Below are 21,818 nucleotides of genomic sequence, written 5' to 3'. Positions count from 1 at the left end.
TTGGGTTATTTCTATGTAAATTGTGTTTTTGAGGATACCACATCCCAGAGCTGCTTTATAACAGACATGGAAACATTAGTGGGTTAGGGTTAAAGAGCAAGATTCAACACCATTCTGGCCAAAAAGAGAAATGATTCTGGTACTCACAGATGCAAGTGTGCTGGTCATCTGCAAATTCATAACCGCTCCGGCACTCACATCTATAGCTCCCAGGCAAGTTGATACATACAGAGTTGGGGCCACAGCGATGGAAGCCAGTTGCACATTCATTTACATCTAACAAAAAACAAGAACAGAAAGGTGCTGCTTAAGTCAAGGATCCCAGAAGTGAAGGTCTGAAAACTCAATGTTTTCTAACCACTATGATGATTCAATGGGACTGATGGTTGGTGGACTAAACATGAGTTGAAACACAGACTTTCTAAACATCAGGTATGAATGCACGTTGCAGATAATAAATAAAAATTTATTTCAAGTCATTCATGCATAGGCCATGGGGAAGCAATTTTCGAATGAATATTCTAAGAATTCTTTAAGTTTTTTAAAAATGATGGATACTTAGAAGAAAAACACACTAATGATTTCTTTAAAATATAAACAAATTTCTATTGCTGCTTTTTGGGCTATAATAGATGAAAGAAACACCATGTCTGAATTTAAACAAAACCAGAAATCATGCTTTTTAGTAAATCTAAGAACTACTTAATATAGGCTCAAAATTGGAAAACTCAAAATATCCAGGAATTGTAATAGTTGTTTTTTTTTTTGTTTCTTCCACAGCTCTAGCCCAAGATGCCCCTCCTTTCAAACCTAACTAGGCCATGCTTTAGTTTTTGTTTTGTTTTTTTTTTTTTTTTTTGAGACAGAGGCTCACTTTGTTGCCTGGGCTAGAGTGAGTGCTGTGGCGTCAGCCTAGCTCACAGCAACCTCAAACTCCTGGGCTCAAGCGATCCTCCTGCCTCAGCCTCCCCAGTAGCTGGGACTACAGGCATGCGCCACCATGCCCGGCTAATTTTTTTTCTATATATATATTTTAGTTGGCCAGATAATTTCTTTCTATTTTTAGTAGAGACGGGGTCTCGCTCTTGCTCAGGATGGTCTCGAACTCCTGAGCTCAAGCAATCCACCTGCCTCGGCCTCCCAGAGTGCCAGGATTACAGGCGTGAGCCACCGCGCCCGGCCTCCATGCTTTAGTTTTTAAGTAACTGCATTCAGATTAATAGCTGCTAAAATCACGGATCAATGGAGATCACAGAGATGGCAGATGCTCGTCTCCTCCAATGCCATGTTGCTGGTGAGGGCAAAGTGCAAACCAGGGCTACCTGAAAGACACAGAGATACGGCGCTTACCCACACAACTCCGTCCGTCTCCCTGGTATCCAGATGCACACTCACAGCTATAATCGACACCTGTCCCCGGATGGCACCGGGCTGTTGTGTCACATGTGTGGCTCCCATCATAGCAAGGATTCACTGGAGCGGGGTCTGAGTCCTCTGCATGGGTAGAAAGGAAATAAAAGCACGATCTGGCTGTTGCTAAGAGAATGACACGGAAGGAAGGAGACAGAAGAGTCCGTGGAACTGACTGTGTGCTCGTCTGCTTTGTGGCACACCTGGAGGCCTTACTAAATCATAAGTATCCAAAGCCAGGTGGGTCATCTGCTTCGCAGTTTTAAACTGCAGAACGGCTCCCCATTGCCTACCCTATAGACAACTGGTACCTTTTCTTGCTTTCAGTAGGTTTGGGCCCGGGGAATAAAAATGTCCAATACATCTTTTTATTTAGAAGTACTTTTGCTCTATCATCTCCTGTGACTCCCCGAATAATTCTGTGTGGTGAGCTGTTGCCTCCACGATGGGTCATTTTCACATGAGGAAAGTAAGTGAGAAACATGGGAAAAACTGCCTGAGCTCACAGAGTCAAGAAATGGTACAGCAAGGACTCAAATCCCGAACTTCTGTCTCTAAATTTGTCAATCTCTCACTAAAGTTCACTATTTTTATGGGTAAAATCCAATTAATAAAAGTATCTTGCTTTTTAAAGATTTCTAAACCAAATAAACAGAATGACTTTCCCAGTATTAACTCTCAGGAGTAACCTTGCCATGGACCCATCCACCCACTAGGTAGTGATGACTGAACATCTGAAATCTTCCCTAAAGAACTCTATTTCTAGATACAACGTAATAGCTAATGCTCCTTGAGCATTTATTAATATGTGCCAGGCACTGTTCTAAACTGTGTGCATATGCTATTCCATTACATTCTCAGAACTGCATGGTGAGGAAGGCATTATAATCATCATTTTTCTGAAGCACAGAGAGGTCAAGTAACCTGCCCAAGGTTGTACAGTCAGAAGAGGTAGATGGAGCTGAAATAAAATAAAAACCCAGACAATCTGGCTCCAAAGCTCATGCTTCCCAGCACTTTGCTGCAGCCATCACCGAAGGAGCCTCACAAAGTTATCTAGTCTAAGCCAATGGCACAGAGAGGTTGGAAGGGGCCCAGATGGGATGAATCCATTAACTTTGGGCACTTCTGTGTACTTCTGATTCCTCAGGTGTGAAACAGAGAAAACAATGCTTATATCTACCAGAACTCCTAAAAAAAATAAATTTTAGAAATCCAATACAATGCATTTGAAAGGTGATTCCCACTGGCAAGTCTACCCAGCTTCCAGTGACTGCATTCCTCCTTCTTCCTCAGTGGGGCCACTGTTCATCCTCATTTGAGGTTGTCACTTTGTCTCAGTCCCTAGGAATTCTAATAGTAGATTCAGAAGATTTCAGGAGCCCCAACCAAGCCTATAAGGCTTTATGTTGAGCCATCTCTGCTACTAAGGGGGCTCCATCTAACTTATAACAATCGCCTTGTACTTCTGTGCCCCAGTCCCTGTCTTGATAGCCAGCTTAATATATTCCAGGTCCCACCCTGCACTCCAGTCCCCTCGCTAACCCCAGACACCAGCACCATGGCATCTGCAGGCTGACCTCGGCAGCGCCACCTCCTGGATTCTCTAGCCTTTAGCTCTGTCTCACCCACATCTCCCCAGCCCCCCTCACCCTCGTGTGGGTGAGACCTGCCCAAGTGACTTCTACCCTAGACCTAGACCCCAGGTGCTTGCTGCTGCCGCCTGCCCTGCAGACCGGGCACCCTCCCAGGGTCCAGGACAGCGGGCATCTCCCCAGCGCTCACCCCCGCCCACGTTATGGCTCTTCTCATTTTCTCCGGTAGTCTGCCGTGAACTGAGATGTCTTGGCTGAGATAGCCGTGCTTTCTGGTAAACACCTGCCATCCACTTTGTAAGTAACACCACAGTGTGATCCTGTACCAGAAAATATGCCCATATTATCGATTCCCACAAACTCCCGCCATCTACTTTGTAAGTAACACCACCGTGTGGTCCTGTACCAGAAAATATTTCCATATTATTGATTCCCACATTATTGGCTGAAAACAAGGAGGGCTATGGGTTTATCCTTGGTTCACCTCAATGATGTTGGCTGGAGGAACAGTATCTTTGCCAAAACAGCGGACAAACGCTTCCAACGCTTTGTCAGCATAACCCTCGCTCCCCGAATCACGCAAACGTCCTTGGGAGTCCCTCCCTCAGGACCCCTTGGCAGGCAGAAGCAGCACAGCACTGGGGTTGTGGTTGCTGAGTTAACTTGAGAATATAGACCAGGTCCCTGACTCAGGCCCCAGCACACATAAGCCCAGAACAACAGGGTCATGTCCTTACCGAAGGCCCAGTGTGAGACAAGAACCTGAGTCTCCCCCACTGTTATTTCTCCATTTTAGAAGATTCTGTACAAAATGCCTGACATACCCCCATCAAAGGAGGAAGTAATCCTCAAAATGTTTTAATTTATAAATACTAATGCTTAGCCTTTTTATTGAGTACTTTCCAGCATCAAAATTTCACCATGGCACATTCCAGCAAAGATTAGTGAGTTCACATGGATGTCAAGAGCTTACCACTCTGCTAGGCATTACAAAAAAAATGCAGCTCAGAAGTTGACTAGCAAACATCCTACCTGAAATTAAGAAAATGTCCATAATTACATGATAACAATTTACAATGTACTTCACTGACAGGACTGCCTATATAATTTGCAGAGCCCAGTGTAAAAAAAAAAAAAAAAAAAGATGTGGAGCTCCTTGTCCAAAAATTAAGAATTTCATGACGACAACAGCAAAGCATGAAACCAAGCATGGAGCCTTCTGAGCACGGGCCCCTGTTCACTGAACTTGGCTTCCAAAAACGTTTTAAAAATACATTTCTAAAACCATTTCACGATTCACTCTCTATGGCTTGTTAGCTTTTCTCCTATTATAGTCAGCAAAGAACAGCATTATCCTTCTTAAGACATTTTGTTTTTCACCCTCACCCTCTTAAACTGTTAGACTCTGACAGAGGATCTGGAACTAATTTATTCATTTAATTAAGAGGGGAAGAGCGGTTTTCCTTAAAGGGACAGTCTGTTCAGCTTCACAGCACGGCCCTCTGCCCAAAGTCTCCCCACTTCTCCCAAAGGACCCCTCTACAGTGGAAGGACAGGAAGCATTTGGGGATCCTGTTCTGTGACTCCCACAAAAAAAGCCAACCCACGCTTGAAGCTCAAACAATCAGGGGCGGCACTGGTGGTCAGAGTGAGCAAGAGCTGCGGCCCTGGTTCCTCACCGGGAGAGGCACGCTGGATCTGCATCCTACCCTGGGAACCCGGCTCCCACACCGGGTGGTCAGGTACAGGCAGCTGTGTTGTTTTACACGCATTCCAACCAGATAACAGCTCCCTCTGGAAAAAGTGAAAGACTCAAGATAGTGCTATGCACTGAGAGAGGGAAAAAAAGAGCTTTTCATTTTGGTTTCCTTTGTTTTCTTTTTCCTCATGTTTCTCCTATTCGGGTAGAATGTACAGTATTGCTTTGGGTGGCTGAAGTAGGGTTCAAATGCAAAGGGTTTAAAAACACACATTGCCTCTTTTTAAATTTGGTCTAAATGATGAGGCAAGTTACAAGGCCAGCGGAGTACACAGGGAACAGCAGGGCCAAGAAGGGTAAGAGTGTGGGCTCTGGAGCTGGTGCCCAGATGTGAGTCCCAGCTCACACCACTTATTGTAAAATGGGATAATAATAATAATACGCTTCCCCATTGGGTAAAGGTTGTTGTACGGCTTAAAAGATTTAATTCATGTAAGGTATTTGGAACAGTGCTTGGCACCAAGTAAACCATCCTTTGCTATTATTACTTGACTTGGGTGGAAGGCAAACATCATAAAATTCTAAGGACAAATTAGCAACTTAGTACCTCTGCCAGTTTGCTGGCTTTCTCAGACCCTTTCTTACTCCCATTTGGTGTGTCTCTAGGAAAAAGACATCCAGAGATGTATCTTTTCCCTACATGATTCCAGAATCTGAATGGACTCTATGGGCCTCTGTTTCACTGACGGCTGTCATCACAGATCACATGTCTACACCCAGCGAAGGACTGAACCGGATGTATAAAGAGAGTGTTCCCCAGTAATTTTGTTTTAATCTCTCCTTAAGAAATCCCCAATAACAATCTTTTCCTTCCTAATTTGTAACACACATTCCTCTAAAATCAACTGACATTTTCACGTACTAATTGACAACCTTACAATCCCAGCTTTGGATACCCAATGCCTACATCTCCAAACAAGCTTCTAAACCAAACCAATCAAGCAAACCAATAAACTCATGATTCTCATAAGTCACTTCTGCATCCTAGAGAGTCTAGTCCTCTAGACCTTATGTCTTGTTATCATGTTGCTGAAGTGACTCTTCCTTTTTGAGCCTGCCGAGACTTAAGGAGCCCTCAGCCCCAGCAAGAAAGCACAGACCCGCTTGCTCATCAGTTACAGAGTCACCTCTGTGAAGCGCTAATTCTGGGCTGAACGGTATCAACATGGAGACTGAGTAAGGGCAACACTCTCTTTCTCCTCATATGGCTCAGCTCTTGCATTCTAGGGGAAAACAAGACCTACTGGTTTTCAGAATGAAAATGTCCCCTTGTTTTGACAAAGTCGTTTCCCATCTCCAGTTCCCTGACTTTACAAGCTCATCCTCTGGCTTGCCTAGGATATTTTCAAAAGATTAGCAGACTTTATCTTTTAGAACAGTTTTAGGCTTATAGAAAAATGGAGCAAAAAGTTCATATGCACCCCTATATCCCCATTCACACAATTTCCCTTATCACTAACATCATGCATTAGTGTGGTACATGTGTTATCATTGATAAATCAACATTGATATATTATTAATGCTCATAGTCTGTGTTAAGGCTCACTCTGTGTTGTAGTTCTATAGATTTTGACAAATGCATAATGGCCTATATCCAACATTACAGTTATCATACAGAATTTTGTCACTGCCCAAAAAATCCCATGTTCCACCTAGTCATATTTCTCCTCCTCCCTCTGATCCCTTGGCAACCACTGGTCTTTTTACTGTCTCCACAGTTGAACCTTTTATAGAATGTCATGTTTTTGGAATCACATGGGAGGTATGATGCCTTTTCAGACTGGCTTCTTTCACATAGCAGCGTGCATTTAAGTTTCCTCCGTGCCTTTTCATCCCTTGGTAGCTCTAGAACATTTTTATATGTATTTTTTTAAAATCAGTCTTCACAGATGAGGCTAATGCTCATTGAAATTTAAGAACAACTGCTTTAGGGTTTTGTTTCCACCATTGTTTTCTTTAATTGAGATATAACTCACATGCCACACAATTCACTCACCTAAAGTACATATTTTTAGTATATTCACAGAGTTGTGAAACCATTACACAATTTCAGAACATTTTCATCACTTCTGAAAGCAACCCTGTACCCTTTAGCTGTTAACTTCCTACACCCTCCCATTCCCTCCCCCACTCCCAGTCCTGGGCGACTACTAATCTACCTTTTGTCTCTGTGGATTTGCCCATTCTAGATATTCTACATGAATAGAAGCATGCAATACGCTGTCCTTTGCGACTGGCTACTTTCACTTAGGACGTTTTCTAAGTTCCTCCATGTTGCAGCATTAATACTTCATTCCTTTTTGTGGCTGAATAATATTACATCATATGAATAATTTTTTGTATCCATTCATCAGTAGATGGACATTTGGGTTGTTCTACATTTTGGTTATCATAAATAGTGTTGCTATGAATATTTGTGCACAAGATTTTGTTTCTCTCCTAGCAATAGCTAGAAGAATTGCTCTGTCAAAGGTAATTTCGTATATAACTTTTTGAGAAACTCCCATTTTTCATGGTAGCTGCACCATTTTATACTCATAGCAGCAATGTATGAGGGTTCCAATTTCTCCACTTCCTCACCAACACTTGTTATTACCCATTTTTTATTATAGTCCTCCACATGACAAAGTAGTATCTCATTGTGTGTTTGATTTGCATTTCTCTGATGACTAATAATGTTGAGCATCTTTTCATGTGTTCATGGAATATCTGTATGTTTTTTGGAGAAATGTCTTTCCAGATCCTTTGGCCATCTTTTAATTAGATTATTTATCTTTATTATTGAGTTGTAAGAGTACTTCATATATTCTAGAACAAAGCTCTTATTAAATATATGACTTAACATATTTTTTCCCATTCTATGGGTTATGTTTTCACTTTGTTGACAATGTCCTTTTAAAGCACAAAATTGTTTAATTTTGATGACAGCCAATTTTTTTTTTTTTTTTTTTTTGCCACTCATGCTTTGAATGTCATATCTAAGAAACCATTGCCAAATTCAAGGTCACAAAAATTTACCCCTATGTTTTCTTCTAAAATTTTTAGCTCTTACATTTAGGTTCTTGGTACATTTTGAGTTGATTGTTATATATGCTATGAGGTAGGGGGTTCAACTTTATTGTTTTATTTCAGAATTTTATGGGAGTACACACGTTTTGGTTATACAATTTGCTTTTGTATAGTTTGAGTCAAAGTTATAGGTGTGCCCTTCACCCAGTGTGCACTGTACCTGTTAGGTGTGGATTTTATTCTTTTGTATATGGTTATTCAGTTGTCCCAGCACCATCTGTTAAAAACTATTCTTTCTTCATTGAATTGTTCTGGCACCGTCGTCGAAGAAGCAATTGACTGTGAATGTGGGCATTTATTTCTGGATTCTCACTTCTATTCCATTGATCTGTATATCTAACCTATGCCAGTACCACACTGTCTTGATTACTCTAAGTTTTGGAAGTGAGTCTTCCAACTTCATGCTTCTAAGATTGTTTTGGCTATTTTGAGTTCTTTGAATTTCCATTTGAATTTTAGAATCTGTTTGTCAATTTCTGCAAAAAGCCAGCTGGGATTCTGATAGGGATTGTGTTGAATCAATAGATCACAATTTGGGAAGTATTACCATTTTAACAATATTAAGTCTTCCAATCCATGAACATGGAACATCTTCCCACTTATTTGGGTTTTCTCTAATTTGTTTTTAAAAACTGTTTTGTAGGTTGCAATGTACAAGTATTGTACTTCTTTTAAAAAAATTTATTCCTAAGCATTTTATTCTTTTTGAAATGGAATTTCTTAATTTTCAGTTTGCTCATTGCTACTATAGAGAAATACAATTTTTGTATATTGATCTTGTATCCTACAACATTGCTGAACTTGCTTATATTAGTTCTAATAGATTAGTGAATTACTTAGATTTCATACATAAAAGATCATATCATCTGAGAATAGAGAAAATTTTACTTCTTCCTTTCCAATTTAGATGCCTTTTATTTTATGTTCTTGCCTAATCGCCCTGGGTAGAACTTCCAATGCTGTTGAACAGACATGGCAAGAGCAGACATCCTTGTCTTGTACCTGATCTCAAAGGGAACACATCCAGTCTTTCACAAGTATGATGTTCCTGGGGGTTTTCACACACAAATTTCTATTTTGTTTTTCTAGGCACTGGCTCTTGGTTTGGTGAAATCTTTGTTATCCTTTAAGTTTTAGCTAAAATTTCACTTCGTCTGAGACATCTTCCCAGAACCTCCAGACTAGACTCATAGCACCCTATATCTATGACTATTGTAATAAATACTTGTCAGCATCACTCTCCCTCCTACCTTGGCCCCACCTTGCCCACCCACAGGCATATTCCTGATCGGCACATACAGTTGGGGGTGGCTGCAAACCAGCCTCACATACTGTGCTCTATGCCCCAACTTTGGCAGGGACATTGTTCCCTGTTCTAAAGGTTCCATTTCTGCCTCTGTCTCCACCTCAAAGACCCTGCTTTATTTATCCTTACACAATACCGAACAGAGAGTCTATAACCCTTAGTAACCTCTGAATTGTTCTAAGGGTCCTCAAAATTTTGCCCAACACAAAAGGAAACCTTACCTTCAACAGGGCCAATTTGATTGGTCACAGCAAATCTAAGTACTCTTTCTTCATCACTGTACAAGGCAAAAACCCGGTCCACGTTCAGCTGCTGGGTGGTGGGGCCGGCCGGGTGCCTGGGGGCGTGCCTGCACACCTGGTAAGTGATGTTCTGCTGGACGCGGTAGGACCGTGTTTGGTTGATTGCACCAAAAGTGAGAGAGTAGTCTCTGGAACTTGTGGAGGTCACGGCTGCAACAGACACATTACACAGGCAAACCTGTACATTTTTAAAAATATTAAATAGAGATTTTCACGTGGGGTGGCCTTTTCTGCACAGTTTTTCATCTAATTCTTGGAGCACGTTCCCTTGGGAACTTCCCGAGTTTACATGGGGAACTTGCAAGGAGATCTCAAGAACCCAAGTGGATGCACAGTCACAGGGCTGAGAGGGAGGAGGTACTACAATTGTTGCTGTCATAACCTGTTACTCTGTGCCGGCTGTGCTGGGTGCTCTGCACGTACTGCCTCAGTTATTTCTCACAACAGCCCAGTGAGGTGAGCACTGCAATCACGCGAGCGGAGGCTCACAGAGGTTGAGTAAGTAGCCCAAGAAGCAAGGCTGGTACATGGCAGAGCAGGAACTGACACTCAGGTCAGTCTGACTCTACATCCCAAATTTTTAATTAATCCGTCCTTTACACTGCACAGAGGTGATGGCTTCCAACACCTTGCACTCATTAAGTCTGAAAGGTTCTGGGGAAAGGAAAGGATCGTTTCTGAGCCTGGGAGTCGAGCCCAGGCCAGTCATCTGCCCATTAGCCATTCTGTGCACAGTCCAGACCGCCACTTCCTGTCCTCTTCCCTGCATCTCTCACAGCATCAAGGGGCATAAGCAAGGCACTGCTCAAACCAAACTGCTGTACTGCAGAACAGCAACTGTGATTGACGCAGTATCTCACATGCAGGTAGCGTCTTACAGAATACATCATGCTTTACACATTATTGACCATGTAAAGTACACAGAAAAAGTATTTTTATTCCCATGCTAAAGAGGAGAAAACAGCCTCTCAGATATTAAGTGGTCTTCCCCACAGATCACATTTTTGTTTATATTTATTTTTTATTGCATTGAGGTTTTTTCCAGTGAAAACCAGAAAACCTGCTAGAGAAATTCTAAAAGACCTGTAACACTTCCCACATATTTTAAATGGCAAATCAAGGATATGAATTCTTATCTTCTGACTTCAAATCTAACATTAGTTTTGTAATATTGTGCAACATCTCTGATTTTTAACACAAGCTGAAATCATCAACTGAAAAAGTTATAAAACAAATATAAATTTCACTGGTCAATATTTGCCCATGCCCCAGAGGGTAGGATGGTAAAAAAACTCTATATAATTACACCATCCCTCCCTACCCCATAGACAACATTGTTATTGTTTGAAAGTATTGGAATATTGATATTCCTGTGCATAGCAGCCAGCATTCTGCTCACTTATGATATATATTTGATAATAACAAGAATAAAAATGACATTGAGCCCACATTACGTGCCATGCACTGTTCTAGGACATTCCATGTGGTAACACATTTAATCCTCATACTATCTTGTGAGATAGGTGCTATCTCCATTTTATAGACGGGAAAACTGGTTACACCTACCCGAGTCCGAGTAATGGTAAAGCTCCTTGTAGGGTGAAACGTGGGCCGTGAAATTTGCTGGGATGTAAGGCACCTGCCCCTCAATGTTGGTCTTAATGCTCAGATAGTTCTCTTGGTCAAGTCCCTCGGCAGTTTGAGTTATACGAACCCTCTCCTCTCCTGGGTAAAAAGTAACTTCCATGTCATGGATAAAGGCAGCACCTGCAGAAGAAAAAAAAAAATTCAGCACAGCAATGAAAGAGGCCTTGCTTAAAGAATTACCAGTCCACACTGCCCCCTCCCGATTTCTACTGCTGTTGGATATGAAGGAGATTATCTGATATCCAAGACCATCAGCTGTTGGTTCCACAAGTTCCCCAGATTTTTGATTAAAGAGTATGGTTTCATCCCGCCTTACCTCACACTGCTTCTCTTTGTGGGAGCTTGTATTCTGTGAGAAATAAACTGTTGAGCATTCTCTACTTTTTCTCTAAGGTTGCCACACTAACCAAAAACAAACAAGGAAGGAAAAAAAAACCACCCCAAACCAAAAACAGGGCACCCAATTAAATTTGAATTTCAGATAAGGATGTCCCATGCAGCATTTGGGGGATACTTATATAAGAAAGTTATTGTTTATTTGAAATTCAAATTTAACTAGGTGTACTATGTTTTATCTACCTACTTTTGACCCAAGGTTTTATTCAAATCTTAATTAAAGGCAAGATCCTAAAGACAGCTCTTGTGCTCTGCAGTTGGAGATGGAGGAAGAACTTTTCTCACAGCACTTTATTTTCATGCAATAGAGATAAAACCACAGGGAAATAAGCCTTTTCAGGTGAGGAGGTGAGAAACTGAAAAGTATCCGCTGCACCCTGGCTATCAAAGGGTAGTCCTCCCTCCAGCAGCAGTGGCATCTCCCGGGAGCTTGTTAGAGCAGCAAAGCAGACCTCACCCCAGGCCTACTGGATCAGAATTTGCATTTTCACGGAACCTCCAGGTAACTTGCATGCAGGTAAAAGTCTGAGACGCACTGGCCTATACTACGACAGGTCAGGGATGTGGGGTGGGAGAAGAGGAAGGGCATTCCTTCCAATGAAATAAAATCATCTCCAAGTGCCCTGGAAGTGCCACTTTTGCATCCCCATTTCACAGACCTGTGCACAATAACTCAAACAAAGCCTGACAAATAATGCTTCAACAAATTGAGGTAGGAGAACACAAATGCTCCAAATGGAATCATCTTATTTCTCAAAATAGCTGGGAGAACATTTAGAAGAAATTACTTTCAAAAAGTCAGTTGTGTGAGGCCAAACCATTCCCAGCTACCTCTGGACAGAAAACCACACACTCGTGGCTCTAGAATGTTAAACAAGCAAACCCTCTTTCCCTGTGTAAAGACCCAAGACAACATTCCAAGGAGCAACACAGCAAAGCAGTGAATGGTACCAACCCTTTCAGAGCCCCTAACTCACCTGTGAGGCTGAAGCCATTCTCAGAGCCTGGTTTTTCTAAAGCAAAGAGCCAGCCAAACAGGCCTCCGATTGGAGTGAGGGGCAGAAGGGCCTGGGCCGCTGGCTGCGGGATGTGGCTGATGGCCGTGTAGGCCCTGCCATCGTTGCCCACGACGTAGGCGTGCAGGTCCATGTCGGTGAAGCGCACGGCGGTCGTGTGGCCCACGCGGAGGTGGCCGCTCACTTTCCCATTGACTCGATGAGGTGCCCCTGAAAGACAGCAAATCCAGTCAGCTGTGGGCATCGTCCAGGCTAGGGATTTGTGCACACAGATAAAATAATTCCCCTGACAACTTCCCAAACTTACTCTTTCGCAAGTCATTTTAATGAATGCCAAAGCAGTCCATTTTCCATCTACGAAACAGTCCTGCCTGTGATCTCTTTTCTCCCATCCTCCTTCTCTCCCCTCCACTTTGGCTCTAATGAGCTGGCAAAAAGAAGGAAGCATTTCTGGATAATCCTCCAATTGGGAAGTCAGCCCAAACCAGTTACTTCCTCAAACATTTATTGAGCACCTGCAAGTTATTTACTAGCACTGTAAGTAGTGGAGATGTCAGGGCCACAGAGCAGCAGGAGTATGTGCACGGCAGCCCCAGCCGAGTAAATCACCTTCCGGCAGACACTGCTTCCCGTTTCCATAGAAGCTGGACTGGCAGTGGCAGCAAAAGCCGGTAGCGTAGTCTGTGCAGAAGGCATGCCGGGAGCACTGTCCGTGGTTGTGTTCGCAGGTTTCCTTGTTGGCCGCATTATACGTGAAGACTGAAAAATAAAACAAACTTGCATTACAAGGACTAAGTGATTCCAGCATCATTGCTGCCAAGCTGCATCGTGGACACAGCATCTGCGCCATAAAAGCAGTTTAGATTGTAATAAACAAATAGGGTTTTGATGTTTAAGAGACAGGAATAACATTCAACCCAGGGGAATTAACTTGCTTTGGCTGCTCCCGTCCAGCTGGGAGACACAGCCTCGCTGCAGAGTGGGTGAGCTGAGACGAAGCTGCACCCCCGGGCCCGAGTGCAATAAAATGAAAGCAAACCAGTAAGACAGTTAGGTTGATGTTTAAGAAACCACCATTTTTTTTGGGAATCAAAAGTGGCCAAATATCAACAAGTTTATATGGTTCAACTTGATAGTAATGACCTCCTGAGAGGAGGACATAAGAAAGGAGCTTAGCAATAACCATTCTTCTCTTCTTTTAGGTAACCCTGAACTTAAAAAACCTAGCTGGTCTGCTACCTAGATTTATTTTTTTCCCTGAGAGGGAAAGGTCTTAAAATGTTTGGGGAGAAGGGGATGCAGGAGGGCAAAGGAACAGGGAATCAAGCTGCTAGAACTCTCTATGTCCTAGGCAGGGTTCACTGCGATGGGTGTGGCACAGGCATTGTTTCCATTCATTAATAGAGAGCCTGGGCCACAGTCACAGGTCTCCTAGGAAGCCAGGGTGGACCAGGGTAGCTCAGTGCTCCTGTAGCCGTTTGTTCTATTTCCCACTTATTCTGTCCATAAAAAAAAAAAAAAAAAAAAAAAAGGAAAAAGGAGAGGGCCATTTGTGCTACAAAGAAACAGGGGAATTGGAGCAAATGCCATTGTCCATAAAGGAAATGCCAAGGGGGTAGTGTGTGGCTAGGGGTCTTGGATGGACAGGAGGGGGCTTTCTCCAGGACTCGGGGGATATGCCAATCCCAAGCATGGCCACCAGGAGGCAAAGTGGCCGCGCACAGCTCCGCCTCCGTGCCCCCAGGAGCGGGAGCTGGAGACTGCAGGAGCACGCTGAGAAATTCACGAGGAATTCTAGGGCGAGACACTGGTGGCTGGCATGAAGTGCCAGGAAGGAGGGAGGATACCCTACACTTAGGAAAAACCAGGTGGTCATTGTGTTCCAGGTTCAGGTCTGAAGAGGAGGAAGCAGGAGGGGAAGGAAGAAGTTGAAAGATCAATATTTACCCAGGATTCCAGGGGAGAACAGAAAACAAACTAACAGGGGAAGATGGAGCCTCATATAGGTAACAACATAGCCAGGATAAAGACTTGTATCAGCAAATAAAAATATAACAACGCTAACATCTAAACAGTGTTTAACATATGCCAGATACTATTCTACAAACTTAACTTTTAATTTGCACAAGGGCCCTAGGTAGCAGGGCCTATTTTTTAATCCCTGTTTGCAGATAAAGAAACTGAGGCACGGAGGATTAAAGTGACTCACCTGAAGTCACAGCAAGTGGCAAAGGTGGGATTTGGACCCAGGAAGCCTGGCTTCAGAATCTTAACTACCAAGTACCTGTAGCACGAGCTCTAGGTTAGAGATCTGACCAGGTGTTTGCGGTTAATCAGCGTAGGCTTCAACAAGTATGATCTGAGTCGTACCTTATCAATCAGGCTTAACGGTAGACAAGAGCAGAGATTATCCAGATGAAGATTACAGCATGTTGGAAAAAAGCATAAGCGAGAAGTGAGAGCAGTGGCGGCAGCAGTAACTTCTGGGCAGTGGCTGCGTGCTGCTCACAGATCCGAGAAAAGGCAGCACGCTGGGGGCCGGCAGGACAGACAGACAACCTTGATGCAAGTGGAAAATCGGATTAGGAACGTAGTAAGAATGAAGTTAGTGACTCAAGAGTTGGTACAGGGCCTTGATGACATAGCTGAGAAATTCCAGTTTGATAAAAATAGAAAATTAGGCATAACTCAACTTTTATTTCAAACAGGAAAGTGACATAAAACTTAAGGCAGAAAAAAAAAACAGATCATGACAAAAATATTATAGAGGTTGCCGTGGAGAAAACGATATATCACTATCTACCATTGACTTAAAGGAAAAAAACCCATTTTGAGTAAAAAGAAATGAATGTAACTTGGGAGTGTCAAAGTCTTAGGTTTCTCCAACTCAAAGTGACAACTAAATGTAAACAAGCATCTCTTTGAGGGACTCGACACTGGCGAGTGTTCTCACTGCACAAAGTGGCCGTCAGGACTCGCTCCGGCGCTCACGGTATGAGGGGCTGCAGAGGGTCCCAGGATTTGGGACTCAACCTCAGCTTTCGCTCAGGGGCTCTGTGGAAACTATGGAAATTCACTGACTCTGCCTCAGCTTCCTCATCTTGAAACTCAGGAAGACTCCCCCTTCCTCACACCTGCATTGCCAGAAATCATGTTTTAATGTACTTCTGAGCACCAAGGTAAAAAGGCAATCTGATGCAGGTCTACAGGGTAGTCATTTTCAGGACATTCGGGTAAAAATAAGAGCAAACTCTACACACTGCTCTGCCCACAGCTAAGGAAATGAGGGTTAGTATTGCATCGCTGATACTTTGGTTATTATGTGAAGACTTGTTCTTTGGTCCAGTTGCTATTCTCAGACTGGGTCTAAAACAGGGAGAGAGGCAATGGAGGAGAGACTACAGCTATGCAGAAGTAACTAAAACACGAGGTGTAGTCGTAGCTTTTATATAAGTAAAAAGAGAGAGGAGCAGCCCAGCCCGCAGCTTACAAACATAGCTGTGCAAAGGCTTATAAATTGGTTGGAAACCAGACTGTCTTTTTCTATAATGATAGAAATAATGGTAATGGTTAGGCTCCCAAGAAAGGCTATTGTGACACTCAAACTATGATTATGATGAATTAACTAGTTATTGGTAAGCAAACCTGGGAATCTTTTAAAACAGTTTTTCATGGAAAGCCGTACTTTTAGGATGGAACTTACCGAGCCCGGAACACAAACTCGTCCAACGAAGGAAGGAAGGAAGGAAAGTGAACTTAACCAGGGGGAATTGCAAGCTCCCTTTATAAGCCTTCTGCCACACCTGCATTCATGCCCAGGGGCACACACAGGTTTGCACACTTAGCACTTACAACGGCAGCTTGTTAGGTGAAAGGTAATGCCCCTTGCAATTTTTATCCATTCATTCAACATATGTATTGAGCATGCACTTTAGGCCTATCCCTGGTCTAGAAATTGGGGATTCAGCAAGAATCAAAAGAGATAAAAATTCCTGTCCTGTGCTGGGCAGCAGTCAATAAACAAGCACATTATTTAGGATGGTGGACATGTTAAGAGCTTTGCAGAGAAAGAAAGCAGGGAAGGACAAGACAGCAGGAGTAGCAAGTGCACTTGGCTCTTTTAAATAGCGTGGTCAGGGAAGACCTCAGGAGAGGACCATGTTTGGGCAGAGGCCTGGAGGAGGCAACGCATTAGCCTCCGGCAGGAGTTGGAAGAGGGCACTATGTTGGGCAGGAAGGGCACATGGGCACAGAAGAGGGATAGTGAGAGGAGAGCTAGCCTGAGACTTTCCCACTGGGCCTCAGGGGTCACAGGAAGGAGCTGAGCTTTCATCTGAGTGAGACGGGAAGCCACTGGAGGGTTTTGAGCATAAGAGTGACATGACCTGACTATGGTAAATCAGAAGGAGCCGGTGCCTTGGTAGTAAGAAGTGCCCATAGAGAGGATGAGAAGGGACCAGATCTGGGATACTTTGGAATTGGAACCAACAGGGTTTACTGATGGATTGCATGTGCATGGGGTGTGAGAGGCAGAGAGGGAGGAGTCCAGGATGACGTTAGATCTTGGTGTGGGAAACTGGAAGGGTGGAGCTGCCAGTTAGGGAGGCTTAGGAGGGGCAGGCTTGCAGGGGTTCAGGAGTTCTGGCAACAGCCCAAGGCATCAGAGACATTCACCCCAGCCTTGACAGCAACTTGCACCCTCAGCACGGTGCCATCCCACCCTTCACAGGGAGAGCTGCATTCCTCCTGGGGGCTTCTGGGGACCACTGCAACAGGATCACCTGAAATGCCTGTTACAAATGCAAGTTCTTGTAATCCTAGCAGTCTGGGAGGCCAAGGTGGGAGGATCACTCAAATTCAGGAGTTCGAGACCAGCCTGAGCAAGAGCGAGACACCCCCCGCCTCCACCTCTAAGAAAAATAGAAAAAATTAGCCAGGTGTCATGGCACATGCTTGTAGTCCCAGGTACTTGGGAGGCCGAAGCAGGAGGATTGCCTGAGCCCTGGAGTTTGAGGTTGCTGTGAGCTAGGCTAAAGCCACAGCACTCTAGCCCGGGTGACAGAGCAAGACTCTGTCTCAAAAAAAAAAAAAAAAAAATGCAAGTTCTGAGGGCCCACTTAGACCCACCAGGTGCATCCCAGGAATCTGCGCCTGAGACACTCCACAAGTGATTCTTAGGCCAGCTGGTGTTGACACACAGGATATCCACAAGCCTACCATTTCTGAGCTAGGGATTGCTCATAACGTAGTTAAGCAATTTAATCTGACCAATTCGTGGTTCCTGGGGTGGGTAAAATGGCAGGGAATGCTCTTGGCAGTCATTCCTGGCCATCTGGGAGTGCAGCTCTGTGCTGAGGGCGCAGTGGGGCCTCCATCCACAAGGATGCAACATGAAGACCCTTGAGGGAAGGCAGCGCAGAAGCACAGCAGCCAGCCCCTCCCCTGCAGAGGTGGAGGCCAGCCCTGGAAATGTGATCCTACGGGCAGCTCTTTGCCAAGGGCAAGAAAAGCGAGACTTCTGGACAATACAACTTCTCAGATTTCTTTGGGAAGCAGTAACAGTATTACCATTACTGTAAGTTTTTGTAGTCAGGTCTACATTATTCATATTAAATCAAAGATGCTGTATTGTCATATAAGAATTCTATAATGTCTCCTAGAGCAGTGGTTCTCAGCAGGGGTGGGGAGGTGGGGAGGGGAAAGAGGGAGTTAGGGCCTGGCACGGTGGCTCACGCCTGTCTCTGGGAGGCCCAGGCGGACAGATTGTTTGAGCTCAGGAGTTCGAGACCAGCCCGAGCAAGAGCAAGATCCCGTTTCTACTAAAAATAGAAATAAATTATATGGACAGCTAAAATATATATATAGAAAAAATTAGCCAGGCATAGTGGTGCATGCCTGTAGTCCCAGCTACTTGGGAGGCTGAGGCAGAAGGATTGCTTGAGCCCAGGAGTTGGAGGTTGCTGTGAGCTAGGCTGATGCCATGGCACTCACTCTAGCCAGGGCAACAGAGTGAAACTCTGTCTCAAAAAAAAGAGGGAGTTAGAATCATCTAGAGACAAATAAAGTGATTCCTATAGGCCCAGCATTGAACCCATGCTAGTTGGAATAGATCTCTGCATTTAGTTCAGATTGCATTTAAATTCAAAGATGCTGAACTTCTTGAAGGCTTGGAATCAAGGTCTGGATCCCAGCTCAATGAGATGTGCAATAACATCCTTTTCAGTGGTCATTTGTATGTCCTTTCCATTATAGTTTTGAGCGTATTGTCACACACTTCTCTCTATTTTGGCAAAAAGATATTACCTCCATTTCATAGATGAGAAAACTGAGGCCCACAGAAATTAAATGACCATCTGGCTTTAAATTTCATGCTCCCTCCATTACACCAGCAGTACTCAAGTTCAGGGGGCATTGGAATCAGGGGACCAGGCTTAAAAATGCAGATTCTGGTTACGAAAGTGGAGGAAGGGCATGGAAATCAGTGTTTTTAGCGAGGACCCAGGTGAGTGAGAGGAAGGTGGAAGAGAGCCCACATTGTGAGAAATACGGTTTCTATTCCACGGCCTTGTGTCTCCTGACCCTGCCCACATGGGCAGGCTGTTGCCAGACCCTCTGGGGTCCACGCTCTGCCAGGAAGCTCCTGTCACAGAAAGTCAAAAACAATACAGTGACAAGTCTGCTGGCATCTCGGGGCACAGCGGGAGGGAAGAGACTGGCCAGGCCCGAATGAGCTTTGTCACAGATTTGTTAACTGAGGATTCGTAGTTGCTAAAGGATCTTAACATGAAGATTCTTTAAATCTCGCTTGTTTTTTCTATCTACTGCTTTTTTTTTTTTCACTCTTCCCATATCTTTAATAGAATGAAAAATAGGGTGGGGATACATAAGGGGAAAGAAACAAAGGCACTGCCAAAGTACTGGAGACTTGTCCTAGTTGGGAGTTTTTAACAAAAATGCAAAATTCTCCTCTGCACTTGTTCTGACCCATCCGTCAATCTCCATTTTCCCAGAAACCCGTAAGCACTTGTCTGCAGCCCTTGGCCCACCTGCCCTCCTCCACCGGGGGCTCCAGCCCAGCCACACGGGCAGCCCCACGGCGCCAACTGGGTTCACTGTGCTGACACGAGGGCTTCACGCACAGGGTTGACCCAAGGCAGCTGGAGTGACTTTTACTCTTGACAACTTTCACTGCCACCTCAAGAAAAAGAACTGATGCTTTCGCTGCAGGACAGCTTCTTCTGAATTTCCTAACCTCCCAGAATGATTGACTAGTTAGAAAAACCATATCCAACTTTATAATGAAAAACAGTGGTATGCTTTTTCCTCCAGTTTTCATGTTTAGTTTTGATGTGTGTGTCGGGCGGTGGGGGGGCACACTGATCAGGACCCTGGGTTGGCTGTCACGACACTAACAGGCTGTCCCCACTTCTCGTGAGGGAACAGGCCCCTGCCAGGAATCTTTCCATGCTGGTGTCTTAACAGGTGCAGGGTCCCTCCCAGTTCACCCACAGACCCTCAGCAGCCTGGAGGTGCACCCAGGAGAGGGGCTTTTGTGCCTGGAAGACTGGACTGGGCAGCAGGGCCTATTCGAATTCGTTCCAGGGTGGAAGTCAAGTGGGCAACACACTCCTGCAGCGTTTGCCAAGACTAGACCACATGGGGTTTCTGAAAGCCAGGTGTCCCCCTCTTTCTAATTCATCATGTAGATGGAGATTAAATTAAACTGCTTTTGTACCACCTCAGCCAGCTTAGAACATCTAAGACCCTTGAAAGTCAACCTCATTCCTTGCTGCTGACAATACAGGCAGTCCCGGGTCCCAGGCACGGCCTCAACATTACTCTCTCTCTCTGCCCCTCTCTCCGCTTCCACCTCTGCACCTATACTCTTGTCACTCCTCTGTCCAGAATGCTTTCACACTTTTCCCCTCTCTTAACTCAAACTCTGACTCCAAGGCCTGGCTCAAACCCCTCCTCCTTCTCAAAGACTTCCCTCCCTACAGTTATACTCACAGAGAGTGCCCTTGGCTCTCTGTTTCACCTTACAGCTTTCTCTAAGTCTTTCATGGCTTTGCTGCAGTCTTGGTCTTCCTCTTCATAGTCAAGTCAGTAAGTATTTCCAGGCTTCAGCTCTGTCTCTGTAGAATGGGAAGGATAATAGTATCCACCTCATAGGGAAGTTCTGAGGACTAACCGTGATGATGCCATCTAAAGCCAAATTCCCACTTAGAATGGCAGGGAGTACTCAGTAAAAGCTACAATAACTCCCACTAGCACCTAGTTTAGAGAAGGGTACATGGCAGGTGCTCGGGTAACTTTTGGCTTAACAGCAAATCTACTGGTGCTCTCAGGAAGAACAAGACTCCCCAGACACAGGATGCTGACACATCCATGTATTGCTGGTTCTGTGATCTATGAAAACAGAACCAGAGTGTCACTAGGACATTCCTACCTGGTATAGACATAGTCTAAAAAGAATCTAGGTTTGCTTATTTATTTTTTTTTTAGAGATGGGGTCTTGCTATGTTGGCCAAGCTAGTCTCCAATTCCTGAGCTCAAGCAATCCACCTCAGCCTCTGTAGTAGCTGAGATTTAGGTGTAAGATGCTCAGCTTGGCTAAGAATCTAGGTTTCTGAATGAAAAAAGTCTGTAAAAAGAGTCCCTAAAGAGAAAAAAATTAAGAGGAAAAATATTTTCTGGGCCTTTAACTTAATCTTAATTTCTTGGTTTAGCAAGATGACTAATATGAAGCTTAAAAGGGAAACTATAATAAAATGCATTATTTCCATGCCCAATATTCCAGTTCTCACATGTATGTAATGAGGTCCTCATTACCTCCATTTTATAGCTGAGGAAAGCAGGGTATATGGCTTGCCCCAGACAACATAGCAGAGCTGGGAATCAATCTCGAGTCCACCTAGCACCAAAACCATGCACTTTCTATTGCATTAACAGAGAAGGCCAGGCAGATGGCTCCTGGCTGGGTACTTAGTACCAGGCAATGATCTGTGAGTCTCTGCCACGCCCACACCACCCGCTTCCCACAGTGAGCCCACACTTGTCTAATGGGCCTCTGGGGACCCAGTGTTTCATTTGAAAAAAATGGTCACTGCCCTCCCCCCAAAGTATTTACCAATTGCATGCTTCTCTACTTCACACATCTCCCTAAAGCCCTTTTTTAGAAAAAGGTGGGGTTTTTTCCCTCCAAGTTTCAAAAACTAGAGTTTTTTTTTCCCCTAAATGTCTCAGGGTATTAACCAGCTTTTTCACAGGCATTTTGCCATTTCTAAAATGTCAACAGTAGACTCCATCCAGCAGAGG

The 21,818-nt window shown here is 44.2% G+C and overlaps 1 protein-coding gene and 1 non-coding gene across 3 annotated transcripts in view; both read right to left on the bottom strand.

Annotated features, from left to right (window-relative positions):
• The window catches only part of NID2 (nidogen 2), a 58,768-nt gene that overhangs the window by 21,061 nt on the left and 15,889 nt on the right, over positions 1–21,818 (bottom strand). For both annotated transcript variants that reach the window (XM_045567116.1, XM_045567126.1), the window contains exons 5-10: positions 13,110–13,259; positions 12,462–12,710; positions 11,008–11,208; positions 9,361–9,591; positions 1,351–1,494; positions 148–276 (exon numbers count right to left, since the gene is read on the bottom strand). In XM_045567116.1, coding sequence (XP_045423072.1) covers positions 148–276; positions 1,351–1,494; positions 9,361–9,591; positions 11,008–11,208; positions 12,462–12,710; positions 13,110–13,259 — 1,104 coding nt within the window. The remainder of the gene's footprint in view (positions 1–147; positions 277–1,350; positions 1,495–9,360; positions 9,592–11,007; positions 11,209–12,461; positions 12,711–13,109; positions 13,260–21,818) is intronic.
• Positions 10,472–10,535, bottom strand: LOC123631258. Its single transcript, XR_006733102.1, has one exon. It is a non-coding gene; the product is annotated as a U7 small nuclear RNA (small nuclear RNA).

This window comes from Lemur catta, chromosome 1, assembly GCF_020740605.2.
Source record: "Lemur catta isolate mLemCat1 chromosome 1, mLemCat1.pri, whole genome shotgun sequence".
In the NCBI taxonomy this organism is placed as follows: domain Eukaryota; kingdom Metazoa; phylum Chordata; class Mammalia; order Primates; family Lemuridae; genus Lemur; species Lemur catta.
This window is presented reverse-complemented; position numbering and strand designations above follow the sequence as displayed.